Below are 21,776 nucleotides of genomic sequence, written 5' to 3'. Positions count from 1 at the left end.
GTCAGAAACCACAGGACTTATTTTCAAGCTGGAATTTTGTTGCTATCAAACTACTAACAAGGAAGAAAAAAAAATTTACAAGTTACTTATCTCTAAAACTGCTATAAAACTGCTAAAATAATTATAATTAATGGATTTTCTCTGAAGTGGAACACATTTGTACAATATGTGCTAATAAAAATACTAAAAAAAATTAAAAAGCCAGAAACTTTTGGGTTGGAAAAATGTAGACAGCCTAGAACGTGAAGGAAGGTAGAGGCTGAAAAAAAAGTAATTTGGAGATTCATTCATAGCAATTCAGGATTTCTCACTCAGAAATTTTAGATTGAAAAACCTCACACTTAGTCAAATAGTTAAAGAGCAAAAGCAATAATGAGCAGAGGCAAAACGTATTTAAATCCATTTCAGTAGCTTGCCACAGCAAAATGAGTATTGTAAAAGAATTTAGTATGAGCAACCATACATAGGCTGTCTATGCTGATTGCTCATTCTGGCGTAAAATAGTATGGATGTGTACATACCATATATTTAGGATGTCATGTAAGGATTTTGGCACATAAATGCCCTTCAGAAATAGCACCCTTCAGAAATACCCTTTTCGGTGCTCAGATGAGAACTTTTGTGATGCTATAGCTAAACCCACATATGTAAACATGCCTAACTTGTTTTGCTTGAGTGTGCGCTTAAACCTGATGTTAAGCCTTCTATTTCAAGCAGTTCACTCTTCTCTTTTGTAACATGTCTGTAGAAACGTAGCGTCTTCAGCTCTGCTTCATTCTACTTCCTAGAAGCACCTTCTCACTGTCCATTTTGTTTCCCTGCATTTTGAAATTGTTTTGTTACTGGTAATTGCAGTGGACTTGTGACAGCGTGGAGGCAGTGCAGGTTGCCAGAAAATTGGCATGCTTTGAGCTTTCTCATTGCCTCCCAAAGAACACTTTTAGATCATTCTGTGTAATCAATGGAGAAAATCCATCTGGGGTGATGGAGGACAGAATTAATCCCTGAACTTGTACAAAAGAAATCTTGAGCCTTGAGATCACTTGTTTATTTATTAGATAATATTATTTAATTATAGGAATGGAAAGATACTGGCATGCTATTTGGAAGCAGGAGGGTCATTCAGCAAGAGAGTGGTAGATAGTCCAATGTAATAGACTTCCTTGCCTTAGAGACAAGGGCAAGAGCTTGAGCCTGTCATTGCTGACTACATTTGACTTTGAGGTCTCTAAACTGCTGCTCATACCGAAGTTTTTGTGGAACTGGGACCTAAATTCACTTCTCGGGCTCTTCCAGTCTGATCTTAAGAGCACTCTGTTCAGGCCAGAAAGTCATATGCATATGAAATATTTAATCCTATCTTTATGCATAGGATACATACAGAGTCAAAAAAGCATGAAAAAATTCAAAACAAAAAATGCAAATGAACCTGTTACGTATAAACTTATTTTCTTATACTAGCATGAGACTTGTGACTATCACTTTTTAGTGCGCTATTAAAATATTCACCATGAAAAATAAACGAGTCACTAATGTCTTTTACAAATTTTAATCCCTTAAGTAATTTGTTTTTCCACAAGCCTATATCCCCCTTTTTCTACTTCTAAGAGGGCTTATAAAAGTATCTCTCTGACACAGGAAATCAAACACTCATTTGCTGGTTTTATGATACATTGGTTGAATGTAGAAAACAGCTAGCATTGATAATTTTCATCAGTTCTGTGAACAAGATTGCAAGTAACTGCTCCAAATATGTCGTGTTTACTATCATTGGTAATTGCCAGCATATTTTTGGTAGTTGTGTAGACAGAAATAGAAAAAAACAATTTTACTAAAAATGGCAGAAATACTACTTTCCAATACTGACTGAGCGTTGTGCTGCGGCTAAAGAACTGAGACTGAAGAGATTGTGATTTTGGAGTCAGTTCTTCCATTGCCCGATCACTGACTTGTCTGCAAATTCTGTGTCTAAATTGTTTGCAGGATTGTCCCAGGTCTTTCACAACCTTATTTTTGTAGTGGAAATGATTGACAGTAGACATATTTGTGTGGAAAGCCAGGGACAGATAGCTTTACGAGACAATATTCAATAGCTATTAAATTTATGTCCGACATTATTGGAATCCAAAAGTGTCATGGTTGCTGGAATAGGTCTGGGCTTGGTGAAGGTACAGTGTCGGCAGTATCTGGCACAGAGGACCTACATTCAGCAGTGCTAATCACCTTCTTCCCGTTTGTACTGCTAGTACAGAAGAAGCCCAACAGATCAACGTTTGATAGATCATCAATCAGAACAAAGAGAAAACTCAAGAGTCTTCTCATGCTAAACTAAATTTAATTGTTGTCTGCTGAATACAGGATTACAATGTAGTTTAACCTGTTAGCCTATTAACTGTAGTGAAAAAATCACATCATGAATCAGTTTAACTTCATTAGATTTCATTTGTCAATCCAAAAAAAATAACAAGTATCCCACCTAATTCCAAATCCGTATGTGCAAACCCCAGCATAAGAAGCACAAGGATGTGCAATGGATAGATGTCAGGCCTGTGTGGTAGGAATGAAAGCTGTGTTTTGTGGTAGTACATCAAAGTTAATGTGCCTGCCTCCAGGAGGCTGAGGCATTTTAGGTCAGCTGCCTGTGAACTGAAGTGCGTGCAGATGGCATTGTGGTCCAGTGAGAAGACACGCTGGCTTGTATAGATGCTGGTTTAGGGATTTCTTTGCTGCATGCCAGCATTGCTGCACTGTGTACCAAAGGTGCTCAAGGACTCATATAAAGCCTCTTCACATATATATCAAATGAGATAGTAAAGCTTATAAATTACTAAGCAATTACTCCATTGTTTCTCTAGCAGACGTCAAAAAGATTCACACGACAGCTCTGGATTCTCTGTATATTTAAGGTATCTTAATTAATCATGAAAGTGAAAAATCTGGAGACTAATTAGGAGTACTTTCATAATTAAGAACTTCAGGTAGTATCTATTTTCTGCCTGTCTCTCAAGCAGAAGATAACACAGCGGTCTTAGACCTGAGCCTTCTGCTTGCACAAGTTGTGTCTTTAGTCTGTCTTGCCTTGGCTCGTCCTGTGGGTAGATCTCCTGTGTTACTTGAATAGCTGTTTGGATTCTCTTTTGCACACTTCAGGAATGAATGGTCAGTCTGAAATGTCCTAGGAAGTATTCTAACATCTAGCTTAAAGCAGTAGCTTTCTCCAATCTAGGGATAATCTACCCGTCACTGTCAACCTTCATTTCTGTTAAAGGAGGTGTAAACAAGTACTTTTAAGCTCTGAACTAGACCTCATGCATTTATTGAGCTTCCACCTCACGTTCTCATTTTTAGTATTTTATCATTTCCACACTTCTCTCTCCCTGTCTTCCATCTAGGTTGCTTTCTTTCTAGAACTTGTTTCAGTCATCTTTGACTGTCTATTGTTTCATTTTCCCATAAAAAATGATCAGATTTTTCAAACCTGATAAGGGTTGTTATTAAACTTTGTTTTTCTGTGCATAGGATTCAGAGGTCCTATTACCAATTAGAAATGCTTGTATATACTGTATTTCTACATGAGAAATACTTCATACTAGACCTAAGGTCATACCAATTTTAGCTAATCTAGAGCTGTAATCATATTTCAATCTTCATCTGTTATAAAACTGTTTAGCCAATATACACAGAGGAGCTGTAATTTTAATGAAAGTGTTTACAGATATTACTGGGTTTCAAGCATATATAGATTTATGTTTATGTGCTCATATAAATAAATCTAAAAAATTTTGTTGCAGTTTTTTTAGCCAACTGACATGGACAATTTTCTGAGATTCTTATTTATGTGACAAGACAAATCAGGGAACCTATATTCCAGCTTTCTGAATTACATGTATAGGGACCATCACTCCTTATATTTGTCAGTTATGCTTGAAATTTTACCATATTGACTCTGCTAGACAGTAGTTAAGCCAGCTGTGTGCCTCCTAGGTTACTGTGTAGCTAGGTTAAAATGCAAGTGCATCAACACTGGCTTAGTTTTGCAAGGACCGTCTTTCAAACTGGAGGTGGAATGGAGTCATCAGGTAGAATGTCACAGTGCTGTCATACAATCAGGCTACTGAGTCCTGGGCTGAGTAATTTTAAAATACATTTTTCTGAGCAAGGATTTATGATTAATGATGAGAATTCAGAGATATTGAAACTAGATTCTAGGGACAGGTTCAAACATAACCTATGATAGTCAAGACAGGGAGGATGAGACTTTAGTAAAGCAGAAAGTGTATCATTGATATGGAGATGATATGACAAATAAAAAGTAAATCAACTGTAAATATGTATTTACCTATTGCAGTAGTGGATATCCAGTAAATATAATATCTTTATGTTTTCCCAGATAAAGTGAATTTTGTTGTCTCATACCCCTTGAGAACATGCAGTTATTGTTTGAGGACACTAATAATGTAACTGAATTTTTGCCTTCTCTTTACCGTTATAAGGCAAAGGTATATATGTTTTTTTAAAGTCCTTATGTTTATGCTTAGTCATTGGAGAGCTATTTGTTTCTCATTTTTCGATAAAAGTTTCTAGGCTCTGGAGAGGGGACTTATATTTTCCCCAAATATGATGTTTCCCTTGTGCTAAGAGAGAAAGGCAAAGTTCTGGACCTCAGCCATATGGTCTGTCTAGAAAAGCCCAAATGATAATGCTCCTGGGTTATGTTAATATCATACAGGAAACATATAAACATACACAAGATGAATGAAATAAGGGTGATTTCAAATTGTCCATTATATCTAATTCATGTAAATATAATATACATTAAATTTCCTGAAAACTCTGGGGGGAAATGCAGAAGTATTTTGTCCAAACAAATCCTCACCAAACACCTAATCTGGCTAAAGAAACGGGGTGACTTAACAAAACTGTCAGAAAAGAAGCGATAAATAGCCTACTGAAACTAATATTTTATTTTTAGAGGCTAAAAGGCCAGAGCTTGAGGCAAAATAAGGCAGTCTTGTTCGATGTTCTCCATGGCATTATGCTAAGTGTAAAACAGCTTACCAGCTTCATTGGAAGCTGCTTACCAACGTTATTAGTACAGAATTTTGCATTTATGGGAGAACATTGCTTTGTAAAGGAAGAAAGATTTAAGTTACTGATTATAAACCCTTCAAAAGTTATGGAATGAGAAACGGCCAAAGCCTAAGTAAGATGTTGAGAATTCAACTGGTTTTCAACTAAATACCAATTTTCAACAGAAGGTGCACAGTCTTATGCAAAGCATTGATTAAAATGCTTAATCAAGTAAGCTGAGATGACAAACAAGACCAGCTGTAGAGGAAAGATTGTACCGTATCAGCTGTGCACACGGTATGGCTCAGCCTTGAGAAATGTCCACATGAGAAGTAATAATTGACCAAAAATTGTTGTTCAAAAGAGGATCTGATTAAAAAAACTGCTTTGCACCATGTTGATAAAGCAGCATTTTTTAATTTGTAACATCTGAACTTTTGAGAAAAGTGACTTTCCCTTTCATGTAAAGTTGGTCTACTTGAGATTTTTCTCCTTTGTTCTTTTTTAAAGAATATATTGGTTTTCTCTACAGTCTGTCTTATGAATATGTATAAGGTAAAAGCATGTTTTAATGAGTGACCATTTGCTGACTTCATATGGCTTTGTGTGTAGACATTAGATAAAGAATAAACATGTCAAACAAATGTCAAATAACTGTGCAAGCATGATCTAATGTTATTTGCTTTCTTCTAAATGATATCAATCCTGCTTCCCCATGGGATGAATATTTGTAGGCGGATAGTGATGGATATGAAGCCAGGAAAAAAAACCTGAAAAAATCTTAATTGTATGAGAGACTCAATTTTAAATGAAAGTAGAGCATGGGCACAGACTTTATAATATAGAAAGCTGAATAACAATTGTATATTAAGGATTATGTTCTCAAGTGTTCTTAAAAGTGGAACAAATTTCCTTCTCTTTGAATGTTTTCTTTGCCCAGAGGTCCTGGCATTCTTTCACTCCTTACTGTACAGAAGTACAAAGTTCTATCTATTCTCCGGTAACAAAGCATTTTGGTTAAAAACTGCTATTTTCTATAGCCAAGGGGATGAGAGAAAGAATTGCTACCACCAATCATTTCTATCCATTCTTGGCTTCCCAGCCTACAAACCCTGGTATCTACTTGCTGTCAAATTGGCTGTGGAACATCTTTCAGCACAAGTCCAGAAGGAAGTGTAAAATTCTGTCCCTAGAGTTACAGAAATTTCTCTCAGTTCTCATCTTGCTGTATGTCCTTTTCCAAAATACCCTCTAGCAACCCAACTAGTACTTAAAAATTCTTCACAAACCATTATCCCCTGTGTGTCTTCAATTTTCTTCCCAAACAAGCATCAGTATGAAACATTTTCAGTTGTATCCATTAATGTTTAATAACCAGCTTTCCCCTTTGGTGTTTATTATACAAAAAGATATCAATACTCTCAGTTGTTAAAAACTGTAATATTTTGTCTTGACTCTGCAGTAGCAGGAATTTTATCTGAAAGCCAAAGTTAGGAGTTTTGTGTGACTGTAAGAGCGTCTTATCTTCCACTTCACTTCAAGACATCATCTTTGCTGGGAAATCTTTGAAAACACGAACCTTAAAACCTGAATGCAAATAAAAGGAAACTTAATGGTATTATCTTTCTTAATTTGGCATATCTGAGCTGAGCCAATCACACCATTTTAAGGGAATAGCAATATCACTATGCTTGAAATCCTAAAGGCCTCCAATATTATGATTCTTTAATAGAGACAACTTAAATGAAGATCTCAATTTTCTGAATAATTAATCCCAAAAGTTACCTATTAAGGGACTGGAGACATACTTCATTTTGTATTCCTCTTTCAGCACTGAGAATACCTTGAACAATCCCAATACACTTTAAGAGTAATCATTATTTCTCTGCTTTCTGAAAAAATACTTCATTCTTTTTGTGTATTTCTGATGGGTATTTTTACATTGTAATTATAATTTGAGGTGTTAAAAATTGACTGTCTAAATGTTCTCAAAGAACACAATATGACACAAACAGTTGACTGACTCTTTCAAAGTGAAGTATTTGTTTTTCATAATAGCAAGTGACTTTGCAACAGAGATTTTCCTTAATTGAAGTGGAACTGGTATTAACCACCTTCCACTGGGTATGTTCCATGGACACCCTTTATTCTGGAATTTAGACCACATTTCTTATTAAAGAGGATTGGACAATACTCTGACCACGCTTGCACCACAAGTGCAGAATTGCACAGGAAATGTGGACAAGTGGAAGTATGTCTAAGTTGTTGATGCATTATGTTCTCAATGTGGTTGTAGCTTCAGTATAAAAGGGTAATTGAAAACAATTAATGATTTTGCCCATATGTCTAGCAAAGGACTAGGAGCTGAGCATAAAATTCTTTTACTTTTTATAATCCCCTGTAGTATAAGAAAGAAAATACCGTAAAGAGCCATGGGAAGGTTTTCAGAAGTGCTTAATGTATTTTTGCAGGGTTTTTTCTGTTAACAGTTTTCATTTTCAAGTTAGAATTTCTAGAAACTCTGAGAAACGTGTTTTGTGCAGGTATTTTTTTTTCTCATTCTCTACTTAAACTGAAAATACAGTCATACAGTAGCTGTGTTTGCTGTGAGTGCAGTAAGGAAAAGGCCACATAAAGGAAGTTTTGAGTTCCCATTTACGGCTTCTCTGTGCCAGTCATCATAAAGAAGTGAAATGGATTGAAACCACTCTGAGCTGTCAGTACATCACAGCTCTGAATCAACTGGAAAAGCAGCGCAGTGTCAGCAGCATGGAGATGGATTTTCATTTAATTAAGCTCTTTGTTCTGGCAAGAGGGAGCAGGCAGGTGTCTCAGCAGAGTGGCCTGTGTGCCTCCTGCACGTTGGCTGGGGACCTCCCTGTATTCAGATGGTGCTCCTGTGGCTGACGTGCGAGGGTGTGAGAGAGTAGTGGAAGGCAGAGGGCAAACATCAGAGCTTGAAATCATATCCTTAATTTTTATTTGAATTGGTTAATTAATCTTTACCAGGTTCTGCTTGATGTAGGCACCAACAGATTTTTTTGAAAGATGTGCTTATGCTGCTGCTATTTACTCTACTTAATGTTTGCTATTGATCTAGAAGACATTGTGTAAAGTGAAAACAATTCTCAACAGTCAAGTGGCAAAGCACACCTGTTACATCTCACTTTTACTCAGACTTCTCCACGAGAAGATACTTCCACAATAGTCACTAAGTTGAAGTAAAACAGTGAAGAAAACAGCAACCTTACAAATTATTCATTATTCATATGCTACTGTCACAAATTATTGCCATAAATGTTCTTCTTTCACTCCCTCACCTGCCATGGAATCACCCTGACACTACATCCTCACTTGAAGTGTTGCCTATACATTTGTTAGGCTTCTGTCATCCATTAGCTCACCAAATATAATTAAAAATTTAAGTTGGAAAGACAGGTGAAAAGGCACCAAGTGGCATATGTGTTGTCATTTATGGACATCAACTTTTTTTCTGAAGAGCAAGAACTTCAAAACTACAATTGTCAGTACAGCAAAGGATGACCATGCCTAAGTTGGTAGCATTCCACAGCAGGCACTCTGGTAAGCTTACTGTTTGTGAAGTCCAGTCTTCAGAGACATTAACTACTCCTTGTTGATATACCCAGAACTGTTGGCAATCTAGCCAGAACAGCTGAACATCTATGTTGTGTTAAATCAAATCAAAGCAAACTTTTCCCCAGTTTTACATTGCTGCTCAGAGTGCTTACCACATGGCAGGCAGTATACTTCCTTGCACACATACAGTAAGATACATGCAGAGTATGGACTTGAAACATGGTAGGAAATGAGATGGCACAGCTTATATTTTTTGCAGAAGCCCTACTTCAATTGTACAATTGTTCCTAAACAGTTATTTATATTTATGAGTTTCAAGAAATTCCCAGTTAAAAGAAAATTATTATTCTTTTTAGTTTGTTTTAGATTATTTAAAAAGAAAGTATTCAGGAATTATTTTTGCTGGTATTGAAATGCAAAGTATAATTTTCAGAATAACTTGAATAGACCTAAAATAATTGCTGACCAGATTGCTCCCTAACTCACCTTTTGATATCTAAAGTTTTTCATCACATATTGATTTGTGAGCTAGACACTGGCTTTATGGAGCGTTCTGTCCTAACTCCATTTGGAAATTGAAAGGAAGTGCTGGCAGGGGCAACTTTTATAAACTTGATCTTGTATATATATGTGTATATATATATAAATGTATATATCTTTATTTGTTCTTGTCTTCTTATTGAGTTGTTACCCTTGCATGGATTGTGATTATGGCAGAAACAGCCATGATAATATTCAAAAAACAGATGAAGATCTGCTGGCTACAAGGCTTTCTGTGTCTTCAATGGATCAAAAAATAAATTTACATGGTTCAGTAAAGGGGGCAATAATTAATATAGGCACCCTCAGTGTTTGTACAGAAGAGTTTTTTAACCAGTTTTGTTGGAAATTCAGATGCAAGACAGTGCACCTGGGCAAATGCTGTGGATCACGAGAATAATAGGTCATAAGAGCAACACTCTGGAAACATTGTATTGGTGGGAAATGTGCAAATGCACAAAATAATAATGGAGGCTGTTGCAGAATCAACAATGGTGAACTGTTATATTATTTGTAATTAGTATTTATCACTGAATTGTGACAGCAAATTAATGTTATTCAGGATTTACCTATTGTTAATACATATTGGTAAGACAAAACCAATGTACTGGCTCTGATTAAAAGGAGAAAACAATTAAAAAGTAGATTAAAGTGGCCATATATTCTCTCTGAGACTGCTGTTGCTTTGAAAATGAAAATATAAAAATAATTTCTTACAATTAAATTGAAGGAGAAAGAACCTAACAAGCTTGATTGTTATCAGGGTAGGAATAAAACTACATTTTAAATGTTAAAAATGTAGAAAGCAGACACAACTACTTTAAAATCTAGCCATTTTTTTGCAGCTGACTGTTAATATTTAGCTTGAAAAATATCATCCCCGTTATAGATCAGTAAGCCTAAGTACAAATGTTTGCTATGTTTGTTTTCAAACATGTACACATTTTGTATATTCCAAAATGCACCAGAGTACATTAAAACAAATTAACAATTCCTTCTGAAGGATGTGTAAAAAAGTTTTCGACACTTCCGCCCAACTGCCAAAACAATTTCATAATTAATGCAGGCATTTCGTGTTATCATCGTGAAGCCATGAAAGGGTTGAGGTGTGATCCACAGAACAGTTTTCTCCCTAACATCCAGATGAAAGAACCATAAAAGCATTTTCTATATAGGTTATTTCTGTACATCAAATGAACAGCTCTGCAGTTTTTAAATATCTCAAAGAAGATGAAGGCAAAGTTGATAGATAGAAGCTTTTAAGGACTGAATACTGAATGTTTCCCTGGTTTGGTATATGATTACCATGATGTGCTATAGTACCTGAAGACTGAGATATGATAAAGAATTGATGTGTAGTTAGTGGGTCACCTATATATAGCTCTTACCTAAAGGCACATAACAGCAAAGCAAAGGGAGTGTATGCACTCAGTGGTATACATTAGCTCTCATTGACTTCACACTCTGACTTCAGCAAATTTAATTACTTTAACCTGATTTAACCCCACTGTCTAGAAAAATCACATACTTTTCAGAAACACTTAAGTGCTGTTGAGTCTTTGCAAAAGGTTGGATGGGTTCTTTTGATGAGGGGCTTTGTCCTGCATGAAACCAAGCAACGTGCATGCACCTGCCCTGGGAAACTGCCCTCGGACCTGTGCCGACACTATGGCATCCTTAAAATTTCTGAAAACTTTTATAATTTATGATACTCATTCTTATCAATGGAATTCCTCATTTTTATCATTAAATACCTCAGTTGCAGGACTGAAAATAACGTTTCCTGTGTAAAGAGTTTTGGGAGAGTGGAAACTTGCTATTTCTGAAGTATTTAAAGACTGAGTTTCAAATTAAATTAATATAGTCTACTTATGAAGGGGTTTATGATTTAAAATATTTTGAATTTGTAAAATGATAAAAAATATAGAAAAAGTTAACACTTACAATACTTGAGTCATGTACTTGACAGTGTACCTACATTTCCATTTCCCAGCATTAGCACCATGGTGTCTGTCCTCCTAGCTGTGTAGTTGCCTACAAACAACTTCCTTCTTTACTAATGTAAGATGTTGGAGTCCTAATGTCCATTAGAACTTTCACTGCTCATTACTGTATCAAAATAATAAAAAAATATTTCAGAGTTCATAATTTGGTGCATATTTCCAGGCTTTTCTTGTGGATCTTGGCTTCTTCTGCATTCTGTTAAATACTGGAGGGCTGCTCTTACCCTGTTTTGGTGGTTTATCCCAAGTGTGAATAAAGCAGCAAAAAAACCCTACTGAGGTGTGGTCTCCCCTTCATGAATGTTACGGCATGAAATACATCATGTCCTACAGAGCTTGTCCAGAGTCCATTTCTCTTTCAAGATACAGTTTCTCAAGTTGCTTATTGTTGAGAAGTGCTGCTATGAAACTATTTGATGTACTTTTATAATTCCATGTTTCTAAAATGCAATTTGGCCGATGAAAACAGCTTGGCCAGCAGCCCATGCCACGTTAGTTTTTCAAGAATGATCTGTTTGCATTCTGAAGATGTCAGTATAGTTCCTGCTAGTGAAGAACTAGGAAGGTATTTTGAAAGCATGACTAAGCTATTAGGTAATTTTCTTATATTTTAAAAAAAAAAGTTTCACTTGCAGTTAGCTTATTAATAGGAAAGACACTTAGTCATACCTGAAACTCCTGCTGCAGACGTTGCCTCTGCTGGGAGGAATCCTGTGATGTCCAGCGTAGCACCATTTGACATGACTGTCTAGGGAGGAGAGATCTAAACTATGTGCAGAGCATCCTGAGCAGTAGGCTCAAAGAGCAACTACATGGAAGGAATAAATGATGCTTAAGATGTCTTGCTGCTTGACTTAGTTTTTCCCAGGTATCTTAGGTTTACTTACTGTTTTGTTGGGTTTTTTTTTTAAGTTTTTGTGATTTTGCTTTCTGCATCTGTTGTCTGTGTAAGTTACTTGCTCTGAATATGACTCTGAATCCTTGGTTCAATATTCTATGTGATACAACATCATGTTGCAAATTATTGTAGTATATCATACCAAAAGGAACACATTACTTTTCTGTAATAAAAATGGGAATCATAACATTCTCCTATTAATTTAATGATAGTAATATTCCTTTTCAAAAGCATTATAATTTATCTTCATAGTTAATGTGAATAATACAAATAGTTAATGAAGTCATAATTTTATAGGGCAAAGTGAAATTTAAGGTTCCATAACATATGCAAGACATGCTAATTTGTAATGAAAATATATTGCTGTGGCATTTGTGTAACTTAAAAAGTCAGACAATGTGTATTATGCAGTTTTTGTTCTGCAATTTAATACAGTGTAACCATTTCTCTCATGAGACATTAACTAAAATCAAAAAGTATGCAGTCATTATATGTAAGGGCCATTCCTTTCTGAATTGAAGCAGTGTAATTAATTTATTAAAATATATTGCATCTCTTAGTTAAAAGAATACATTACTTAATGACATTGTAAGTGGCTTTCCCCTATTTTGTCTTGATTATGTAGCATGCATGCATACAGAGAATTACTGAAGTGGTCAATTATTTTTTATTCGTAAGTATCAGCCGTGTTTTCAAATGTAGTCCAGTAAAATAGAGAGAAATCTTAGCTGGCCATCAATTGCATTGATAAATACAAAGAGAGAGAAAAAATACAAAATCATGCATCTCCTTCTAGTAAGTTGTGCAAATTACATTAAAATGTGTATTTTTTTTTCTAAAAAACAACATTCTAACAGCTGCAATGAGTTTTTGATGTTCCTGTCTAAAACTTATTTGCACTACGCCAGTGTTGAGTGCTTTTCTACTGTGAGCCGTTTTCCACAGTGACTGTCCTTGACCAAACCAGAAAATGAATTTGATTTCTCTAATGCAAAAGGTAATTGGATTTCTCTTTATGGAATGCATCCCTTTAATGACTGTCTCTGCTTCAGCCAATTTAGCTGCAACCAACCTGACATTGATCTGGTGATTCGACATTAAATAAATGCCAAAGCTGGGAGATGAAACACCAACTGTCTGATATCAGAAGGAACATTTCCTGCCTCGTCTTGCCATTTTCCTCAGAAAATGGCCCCTTGAATGTCATCCTCATGAAAAATACTACTCTAATAATTGGTCACAGAGCAGCAGATTGCATCTTTCTACCAAATAGAATAAGTATTTCCCAGAAAGCATCTGGAGAAAATATTTTGAAAATTGAATAAACCATCTCAAAATATCTGCTCTTCTTTGCAAATATTCATTACTCTGTAGACTCTTCCTAAGAGAAAAAGGTGTTACTAAAGTAGTGAATTAAATCTTTGCAGAGGTCTTGTTCAGTATTAAATATTTATCAAAATATTTATCTAGATAATAGACATCTTAGAAAAAAGTGTCATAGCATGCAGATCTGAGAAAATATTTACCTACATAAAACAATTAGCAAATATGCTATTTGGGGGATATAATCTGTTTTTTCTTCAGGCTAGGCTTAATAGATTCATAAAATCCTAGAACATGTATTTATATTTCTTTGGATCCAGCCCTTCAGGCTAAAATGCTGAGCATTTTTAACCCCAAATGGACTCAGAACCAAAATTTAGAAGTTGAATATGGTTTATATGTAGTTTTAATTTAATCAAAGGCCATGTGTTCTTTTTGAGAAACACTGTTAATGTTGTTGATTGAAAGTGGTAACTTACACTTCGGATGGTAAACCAGATTTTAAAACCTCTGTATCTCAAAATAAATGTAGTTGAAAATAAAACCAAGAAATCTTGACTTTAATTTGAAGTTATTTCCTTCTGAAATCTTATTATTAATCTGATTAAGTTATTTTCATACTAATCAAAACAGTTAATGATTTTCCACTGTGTACTAATATCAATGTCAGTAAGAATTTGTTTTACTTATTTGTATTTTGAAGCAAGTTGCCACCTCTGTTTCCTTTATCCATTCAATTATTTCTTAATCTTTATGTATGGGTATGTTTTATACTCTTCTGGATCTTTTGTACAATGGAATTGATGAATTTACTGTAATGTAACTTTAGGATGCTTTTTAGTAAAGTTAACATTAAATAAATGGATATGAAAACACAGCTTCCCAGAGGTGCAAGCATCTGAGGGGTATTCACCTCCCTCATTTAGCTAAAAGTAATTTTTAATACTTCTTTGTACCACCCAGAAGAAGTGCATGCATATGAGTCTCTGGACAGAGAAACAGATGGTCTCTTTAGATAGGAATTATGAAAATGAGAATAAATATTTCATACTTTTTAAATTTCGTGCAAGTTTTAAGAGATTTTCATGTCTCCAGTCCCAAGTGTGCTTTTCTTACTGATACCAGGAAGAGAGAGGAGGTTATAAATGGCATATATAATGCTTAATTCACGGGCTTGTACTCCCTGGCTGCAGTTCCAATTTCAAGAGTGGAAATTCTGCTGATGCTGCTTGCAGAGAAGTGGGTTCCCTCTCACGGGTTGGACCAGAAAGCCTTGTAGCCATAGGCAAACGTAGCTTACGTGCTACAGGTTGCTGTAACTTTTAGACTGGTTCCTCTTCCCCTCTTATCTTTCCATCTCCATAGTTTTCCTTGCTTATCAGTGAGTTGGCGTGCACTTCTAAGGCAGAATATGTAGGCCAATAGACTTTATCTTGATTGCAAATAACATTAGAGATACAATTTTTCTAATGTCTAACTTGTAAAATTATCAGAACTGAAGCAGGTGTGTTACATGTAAACCAAAGCGTTTTTAAACTGCTTGTTAACACTTTCTTTTGTGACACCAGTTTACCTATATATTATTTCTTCTTTCCCTGTAGGTCACAGATATGATGCTTCAAGACAAACCCTACCCAGACTGGGGAAAGTCTGCTAGAGCTTTCTGGAAGAAAGGAAACATTAGGATCATTTTATTCTGGTAGGAAAATAATAAAATCAAATTATTGTAAATGAACCTGTTATAGAACATCCAAAAATATATCTTCTAATTTGCTGGGGCAGGAGGAGATATAGACAGAATATATGGTTGGGAAAAATGAGAATTGGTCTGACAAAAAAATTAAATGTAACAAAAGCTGAACATGAGTGAACAATCCCTAAACAAAATCATTGGTGTAAAAATACAGTTATAAAATTTGACACTGTTTCTTGTATTATTTTTTGAGATTGTTAATAATTGAGTTGTAAAATTTTTGTTATACATAAAAATATTTGGATGTCCCATTGTCAGTCCTTGTAATTAAGGTAAGTAGATACGTGAATGTCCTTTTGTGACCTTGAAATTAATTATACTAATTCTTTGAATTAACACATGAATAGGATTTCAAATGGAAAGTCAGCCTCAGATTATTAAGCAAAATATTAAAAAATCAATGCAAAGAATTGCGAGGGATAAGGTTTTATTTGACCTCAAATGTAGCCTCTTCCAGGTAAATTCAGGCCAAGTGTAACTGTTGAAACAGAACACACATTATGGCAGGAGAAATGGAAGATAGAAAATGTGTAGTCTAAGAAGCAGTCTGAAGACTTATAGCTTAACATGAAAGAAATAGTAAAGAATTTTTCAATGACATCATAAGCAGGAAACGTCATGAAATTATCAGCACACCTGTTGTTTTTTAAAGAGTAGATTTTAAAAAAAATTGTTACAGGTAAGTTGAAAGATTTATTTACACGGGTTCTGCTACAGAAAATGCAATTAAATATCTATCCTTTTAAATAGTAAAAATGAGATATTATATTAAATAGACTCAATTAAAGGAGATTATAAGATAAATACTAAAAAGAAACCAGAATCAACTGGCTGATTGGCTCTAAGCAAGGTTTATAAGGAGCTGAAGAGCCTCAGCTGGTGCAAATTTTATTAGCACTTAATTGCCTATTGAATGTTAAAATTTGGCTATTGTTTTGCTTTTGTTGCTTTTTTTCTACAAACTAGATTTATCCTACTGGCCTGTTAGTCTGAGTTCAGTATAAGCTAAATGGATTGAATACATCATCAATCATAGAATTATGAGCAAAACTCTAGAGTAAATTCTGCTAAAAGAAACCAGGGTAGCTTTTCTGAAAAAAAACTTTCTCTGATCTGTTAGAACTCTTTGAACATGTCATGAAAATAATGGATGAGGAAGAAATGCTTGATCTAATTTATTTGGATTTTCAAAAGCTTTTGAGAAAGTTCTTTAACGAAGGCAATTAAGAAAACTAGTAAGTCCCGTGGAGTGTGCTAAACATTTAGGAATCACCTCAGAAATTTGCAATGAAAGGTATAAATAAAATAATTTTCTGCTACATTGATAAGACAGACGAGTCCCATCATTTAATGTTAGAAGTAGTATTCATTATTTGTATACATCATATATATTAGTGACATGGCAGAATTAAAGATTGAGGTGAATAATTTGAGAAATGCCATCATGGAAGAGTGCTCTTAGATAGCTAGGTGAAAAAAATAACATGATTGAAAATTAGAGTTGGGAGGGAGACAGGGACTCAAACAGCTCATTGTCATCATTGCGGGACATGCAGAGGAAGATTCTGTCTCAGGGTGAAGGGGTGAGCAGAAAGGTAAAGCAGAGTAATATAAAATGCTCAGATAGGTACCAAGTGGGCTAGCAATGATTACACTGTCATTTGGTTAAGTCAGCGAAAAGCTCAGTCTAGAACGTCATTGATTTTTTTTTACCCTTGTCTGAAAGACTGGAAAGGAGATTAGTTAAGAATCAAGAAAAGTTAATTACGCAAAAAGACGGAAGAATGGAAAAAAAAGGTTAAAGCAAGGTAACATGATAGGGAGATTTCAAATTTACATGCCAGACAGGGAGAGCAATAAAACACTATTAAAAGGACTTAAATATTGTTGCAAAAGATGTTTTGACTTCTTGCAGTCTGAAATGTTATAAATCCTTATTTTCCTTCAAATAATATTCACATTAACAAATCCTACCAATTGTTTAAAATGGAGCTAAAATAAAAAATGATGGTTCTTTTCATGCAGGTTTCTCAGACTAAAGAGTATGCTTAATGGGGATTTCAAAACCTAAAGAGTGACATAAATGCTTTTATTTTTAGCTTTAAGCAGTGAAATAAAATAGCCCTGGGCAACAGCCTATATTCTCTAGAGACATTATTTAGACACTGCATGTTAGGCATCAGTAAAAGTAGACATTTTTTTTTCTCTAACAAGTAGGAAAGATAGGAGGATTTAAAGTATTGATAATGTTATGCATGATTATGTGGGGTATTTGCATTTTATTTATTGTTGCTTAAGCAGTATGATGTGAACAACCTCATCTTTGAAATGTCCTTAATGAAGCAGCCTCAACAGTATGTCCTACACAGATACTGGTATGCCAAGATCCATTTATTCAGGACTTTTCCTAGTGGCACACCTGTTTAGCAGAGATAGTGTAATACAGCACACTTTATTTTAATTGTTCCAAATACTAGTAATGTGATGCACAGTTTAGAATGGTTGATGAAACAAAAATTTAGATACACACTGGACTTATTTTTCTGTAAATTTCATTTTTATTTTTGGATTTACTTTGTAAAATTAGAAAATACCAGACAGATGGATTGTCATGGGGATGAAGCCACCATCCACTTGTTTATAACAGATGATCATGTGACTGCTTTGTGTTGCCCATTTGGAAATGTTTTCAGCTCTCCAATGCAACTAATTAGCAAAGGTTTTGATTTACCTTATCATCTTCCCTTTTAAATAATTCCCTATAAACATTGTAAGCAACTGGTTGTTGGTTGCTCCTGAGGATTCTGACTCTTTTTCGAATCACAAAATAATTCTTCCACAAACATCTCAGCTAGCTCAAAAATGTCCATTTGCTATGTGCTTTTGTCTAGCCGTTCGCTAAGGAGTTCGCTGAAATGCTTTCTACTTTTTTTACAGTGGTGGATTGGGATTTTTTTCATAAAAGGTGTCTGTTTTGGTCATTTCCAGCTCTGCTAAATGGCTACTTCCACCATCCAGAGGCCCCTTTGTATAAGGCTGTTACACTCTGTGTTATATTGCACAGGGATACAGTGCCAATACAATTGTTACAGATTTAAGAAAGCATATGGTCAAGATGGCTTTTAGAAAGCAATGAAGTATCCAGAAGCCTGGTGGAATTACTGGGGTGGGGCAGACGTGTTTGTGGGTTACAAAAGAAAGATGCCTGCAGGGAGACACCCGCACCGCCTGGCAGTCCGATGAGGCTGCCGTAGAGAGTCAACTCTCTCCAGTGCTCTGTGGTTAATGTCGCTACTGCGAAGTTACAAGCATGAATTGAAATACGCTGATTTATACTCTTTGGACATGGTGATAATTTGGCTGTTTAAGAGAGACAAATTATATATGATGTTAGAGGATTGGCATTTGAGAGAAGTAACAAGAAAAAAAGGATTGTTAAGCCAGATGAAGATCATGGACAAGACTGATGACAAGCCAATAGCAGTAGCTAGTGATAAGTTAAATAAATAGAACAGTATAGAACAAAAGAGTTATTTTTAAAGTTGGTTATTAGAGGAAGCAGAGAGGGAAGTACAATGTGAGAAGACTGGTTATTTTGCAAATAATTTTTTAAGTCAAATTTATACTAATAATCTCTTTTTATAAGGGAAACCATTTGTTAAGCAGAAGAAAGACTACTAGATACTTCAGAAATTAACTACAAATGGAAGAGAATAATGTTCATAAAAAATAGAGTTCATAAAAATTTACTTAAAACCCATTTAGTAAATAAATGTAGTTTAGTAAAAAAAAGTCATGTCTATTTTTAATGTATATAAGGTATTTTCCCAAATGAGCAAACCCGTGCAATACTGAGCTTTCTAGATGGTACCCTGCAGTTTGCTGAGAGCATTGCGCTCTCACATATCTGCAGAGGAGCGAGCTCTCACAAGCAGTACGCACAGGTGGCATTGTTAAAGGCAGTGCATACTAACACCATGGTGTATGCTCAGGTTACATAGTGCTTGCCCGTACTAACATACACATCTCTGCCACCAAGGCATGTGCTTAACCTCTGCCTAGTTTGTGCCTGGAACCACTAGCTCCTCATTAGAATGCCTTCCACAGTGCCCCACCACGTACTGTGAAGAATCAAGCGTTAGAATAAAATCACCAGAACATCTCTGGGCTGAACGTGTAGTTTGGTTAATAGAGATGAGACCAAACAATCTCTCTTGGCTAACTGTTCCAATATTAATTGTCCTCAAAGTTTCCTAACAGAGGAAGCGGGGGAGGGGGGAGAGGGGGGAGCGATTACAACGAGCGAAACATGAAGAGAACTTCATGTAAACTTTTAGCTATAGGGAAAATGAGAACACCAACAAAAAGAAACAAGTAGCTGCTGTGGTCTGTGTAACCAGGGAAGAGAAAATTGATATTCAAAGGTCGATTATCAACATGAAGAAGTGTAGCGATAACAGTGGATTGTGCAGCTGAATATTGATTGCAGGCAGGGTGACAGAATAATATATACAAGCTAAATGTTTGAATATGCAAGTAGCAGACTGGAATCCATTTCCATGGTGTCCCTGGCTAGACATTCATTGTATGTGTACACAAAGATCAGTCTTCATTGGGCAATAATGTGTCTTTGACATCGGACTCTTGTCTGAAATAACACAAAGCACATACCAACATGGAGAAAAAGTAAATATTGAGAATTTTAAATTTATGATTCCCTGTATTTGCTGGGTTTGACTTTAAAAACTAAATAATCTTTTAGTATGTATTTCCATAAGCGCTCTCTAGCTTTCTTCAATAAAATGCAAAACTACACATGCTCAGAAATTATTATTAGTAATCACAGTACTTTCATTCAGCAAGTTAGTAATGTAAGTTTAAAAGTTTTTATTCAGATTAATTGTTCAGGATTGCTAGAGAGTGCTAATTCATGTACATATGTTATATTTATAGATGCTTGTGTTAAACATGAGTTTGTGTAGGATTCTTAATTGGACAATATTTTGTACCCTGGAAGTAAGGGAAGCTTCCTTATCAGATAGATAGCCACACTTCCCACACAGAAATAAAACATCGTTTCTTTCAGAGATTTTCTATTTTGCACCTATGAGTTTGTTTTATAAGTTATATTTCCATATTCTGTGCTTTCATAGTCAATGTAATAAATGCCTACTGGACAGTTATGTTCTTTTCACATATATTAATGTAGTTCTCACATTGATTTCAAATGAGAGCTTCTTGAAACATCCACTCTTTGCATTGTAGGCTGCCCTGAGAAAACCTAATTAGACATTATAGCTTTGTCAACCTAAATTATATATTAACCCAAACAAAACAAACCTTTCATGAAGTTTGAGCAAAGGTTTTTGTGATGCAGTCCCACAACTACAATTGCATGAAACAGCAACATAATTATATATATAATATATACATGCATGTAGATAGACATACATCATTCTCTCCCTATTTTGGAGGTGTTTGAGTTCATCCATTAATTCTTTCATATTTAAATAATTTGTCTTGGGTTAAGATATTAAACTGAAACCTGAAATCATCTGCATGGAGAAGCAGATTTCCTGGTAAATAGTATACATAGTGTAAATAGTATAAATAGGATGAACTGTAGAGATAGTATAAATAACACAGATCTAAAGAACATAGAGATATTTTACAATATTATTTCTTCTAGTAAATCTTTTATTCTCATACTGTAACCAAAGTTAATAACTTCAATTTAGAGTCTGGATAAGCAATACGATAAATTTGTAAAATCATAAAATGGTTTGGGTTGGAAGGGACCCTTAAGCACATCTGGTTCGACCCCCTTGGCATGGGCAGGGACACATTCCACTAGACCAGGTTGCTCAAAGCTCTATCCAACCTGGCCTTGAACAATTTCAGGGATGAGGCATCCATAACCCCATCCAGCCAATTCTTTATCCACTGAGTGGTCCATCCATCAAATTCATGGCTCTCCAATTTAGACACAGGGACGTCATGAGGTACAGGTGTCAAATGCTTTGCACAAGTCCAGGTAGATGACATCGGTTGCTCTTCCCTTATCCACCAACACGTGAACCATATCATAGAAGGCCACCAGATTTGTCAGGCACGATTTGCCCTTGGTGAAGCCATGTTGGCTGTCACCAATCACCTCCTTTGTTTCCATGTGCCTTAGCATAATACTCAGGAGGATCTGCTCCATGATCTTGCTGGGCACAGAGTTGAGACTGACTGGCTTATAGTTGCCTGGGTCTTCCTTTTTTTCTCTTTCTAAAAATGGGGATTATATTTCCCCCTTTCCAGTCACTGAACTGCTGCAACTTCTCAAACATGATGGATAGTGGCTCAACAACTTAATCTACCAGTTCCCTCAGTACTCGTGGATACATCTTGTAAGGTCCCATGGACACGTGCACCTTCAGGTTCCTTAGATAGTCTCAAACCTGTTTTTCTCCTACAGTCGGAGGTTCTGCATTTTCCCAGTCCCTGACCGCCTATTGCGACAAGCAGTATGTCTTGTGCACGTTGGTGAAGACTGAGGGAAAAAAGTTGTCATGTACCTTAGCCTTCTCCATGTCCCAGGTAGCCA

General features: G+C 35.5%; 1 protein-coding gene across 1 annotated transcript in view; it reads left to right on the top strand.

The window, feature by feature from the left end:
• LOC104510396 (transmembrane protein 117-like) overlaps window positions 1-21,776 on the top strand; it is a gene marked incomplete at its 3' end in the record, with an annotated part of 134,021 nt that overhangs the window by 85,306 nt on the left and 26,939 nt on the right. Inside the window, exon 4 of the mRNA XM_010152635.1 lies at window positions 15,033-15,130. Within this exon, the coding sequence (XP_010150937.1) occupies window positions 15,033-15,130 (98 nt within the window). The remainder of the gene's footprint in view (window positions 1-15,032; window positions 15,131-21,776) is intronic.

Source organism: Eurypyga helias, unplaced genomic scaffold (genome assembly GCF_000690775.1).
Source record: "Eurypyga helias isolate BGI_N326 unplaced genomic scaffold, ASM69077v1 scaffold10950, whole genome shotgun sequence".
Lineage (NCBI taxonomy): Eukaryota > Metazoa > Chordata > Aves > Eurypygiformes > Eurypygidae > Eurypyga > Eurypyga helias.
Note: the sequence above shows the minus strand (reverse complement) of the source record. Positions and strands in the feature narration are given on the sequence as shown.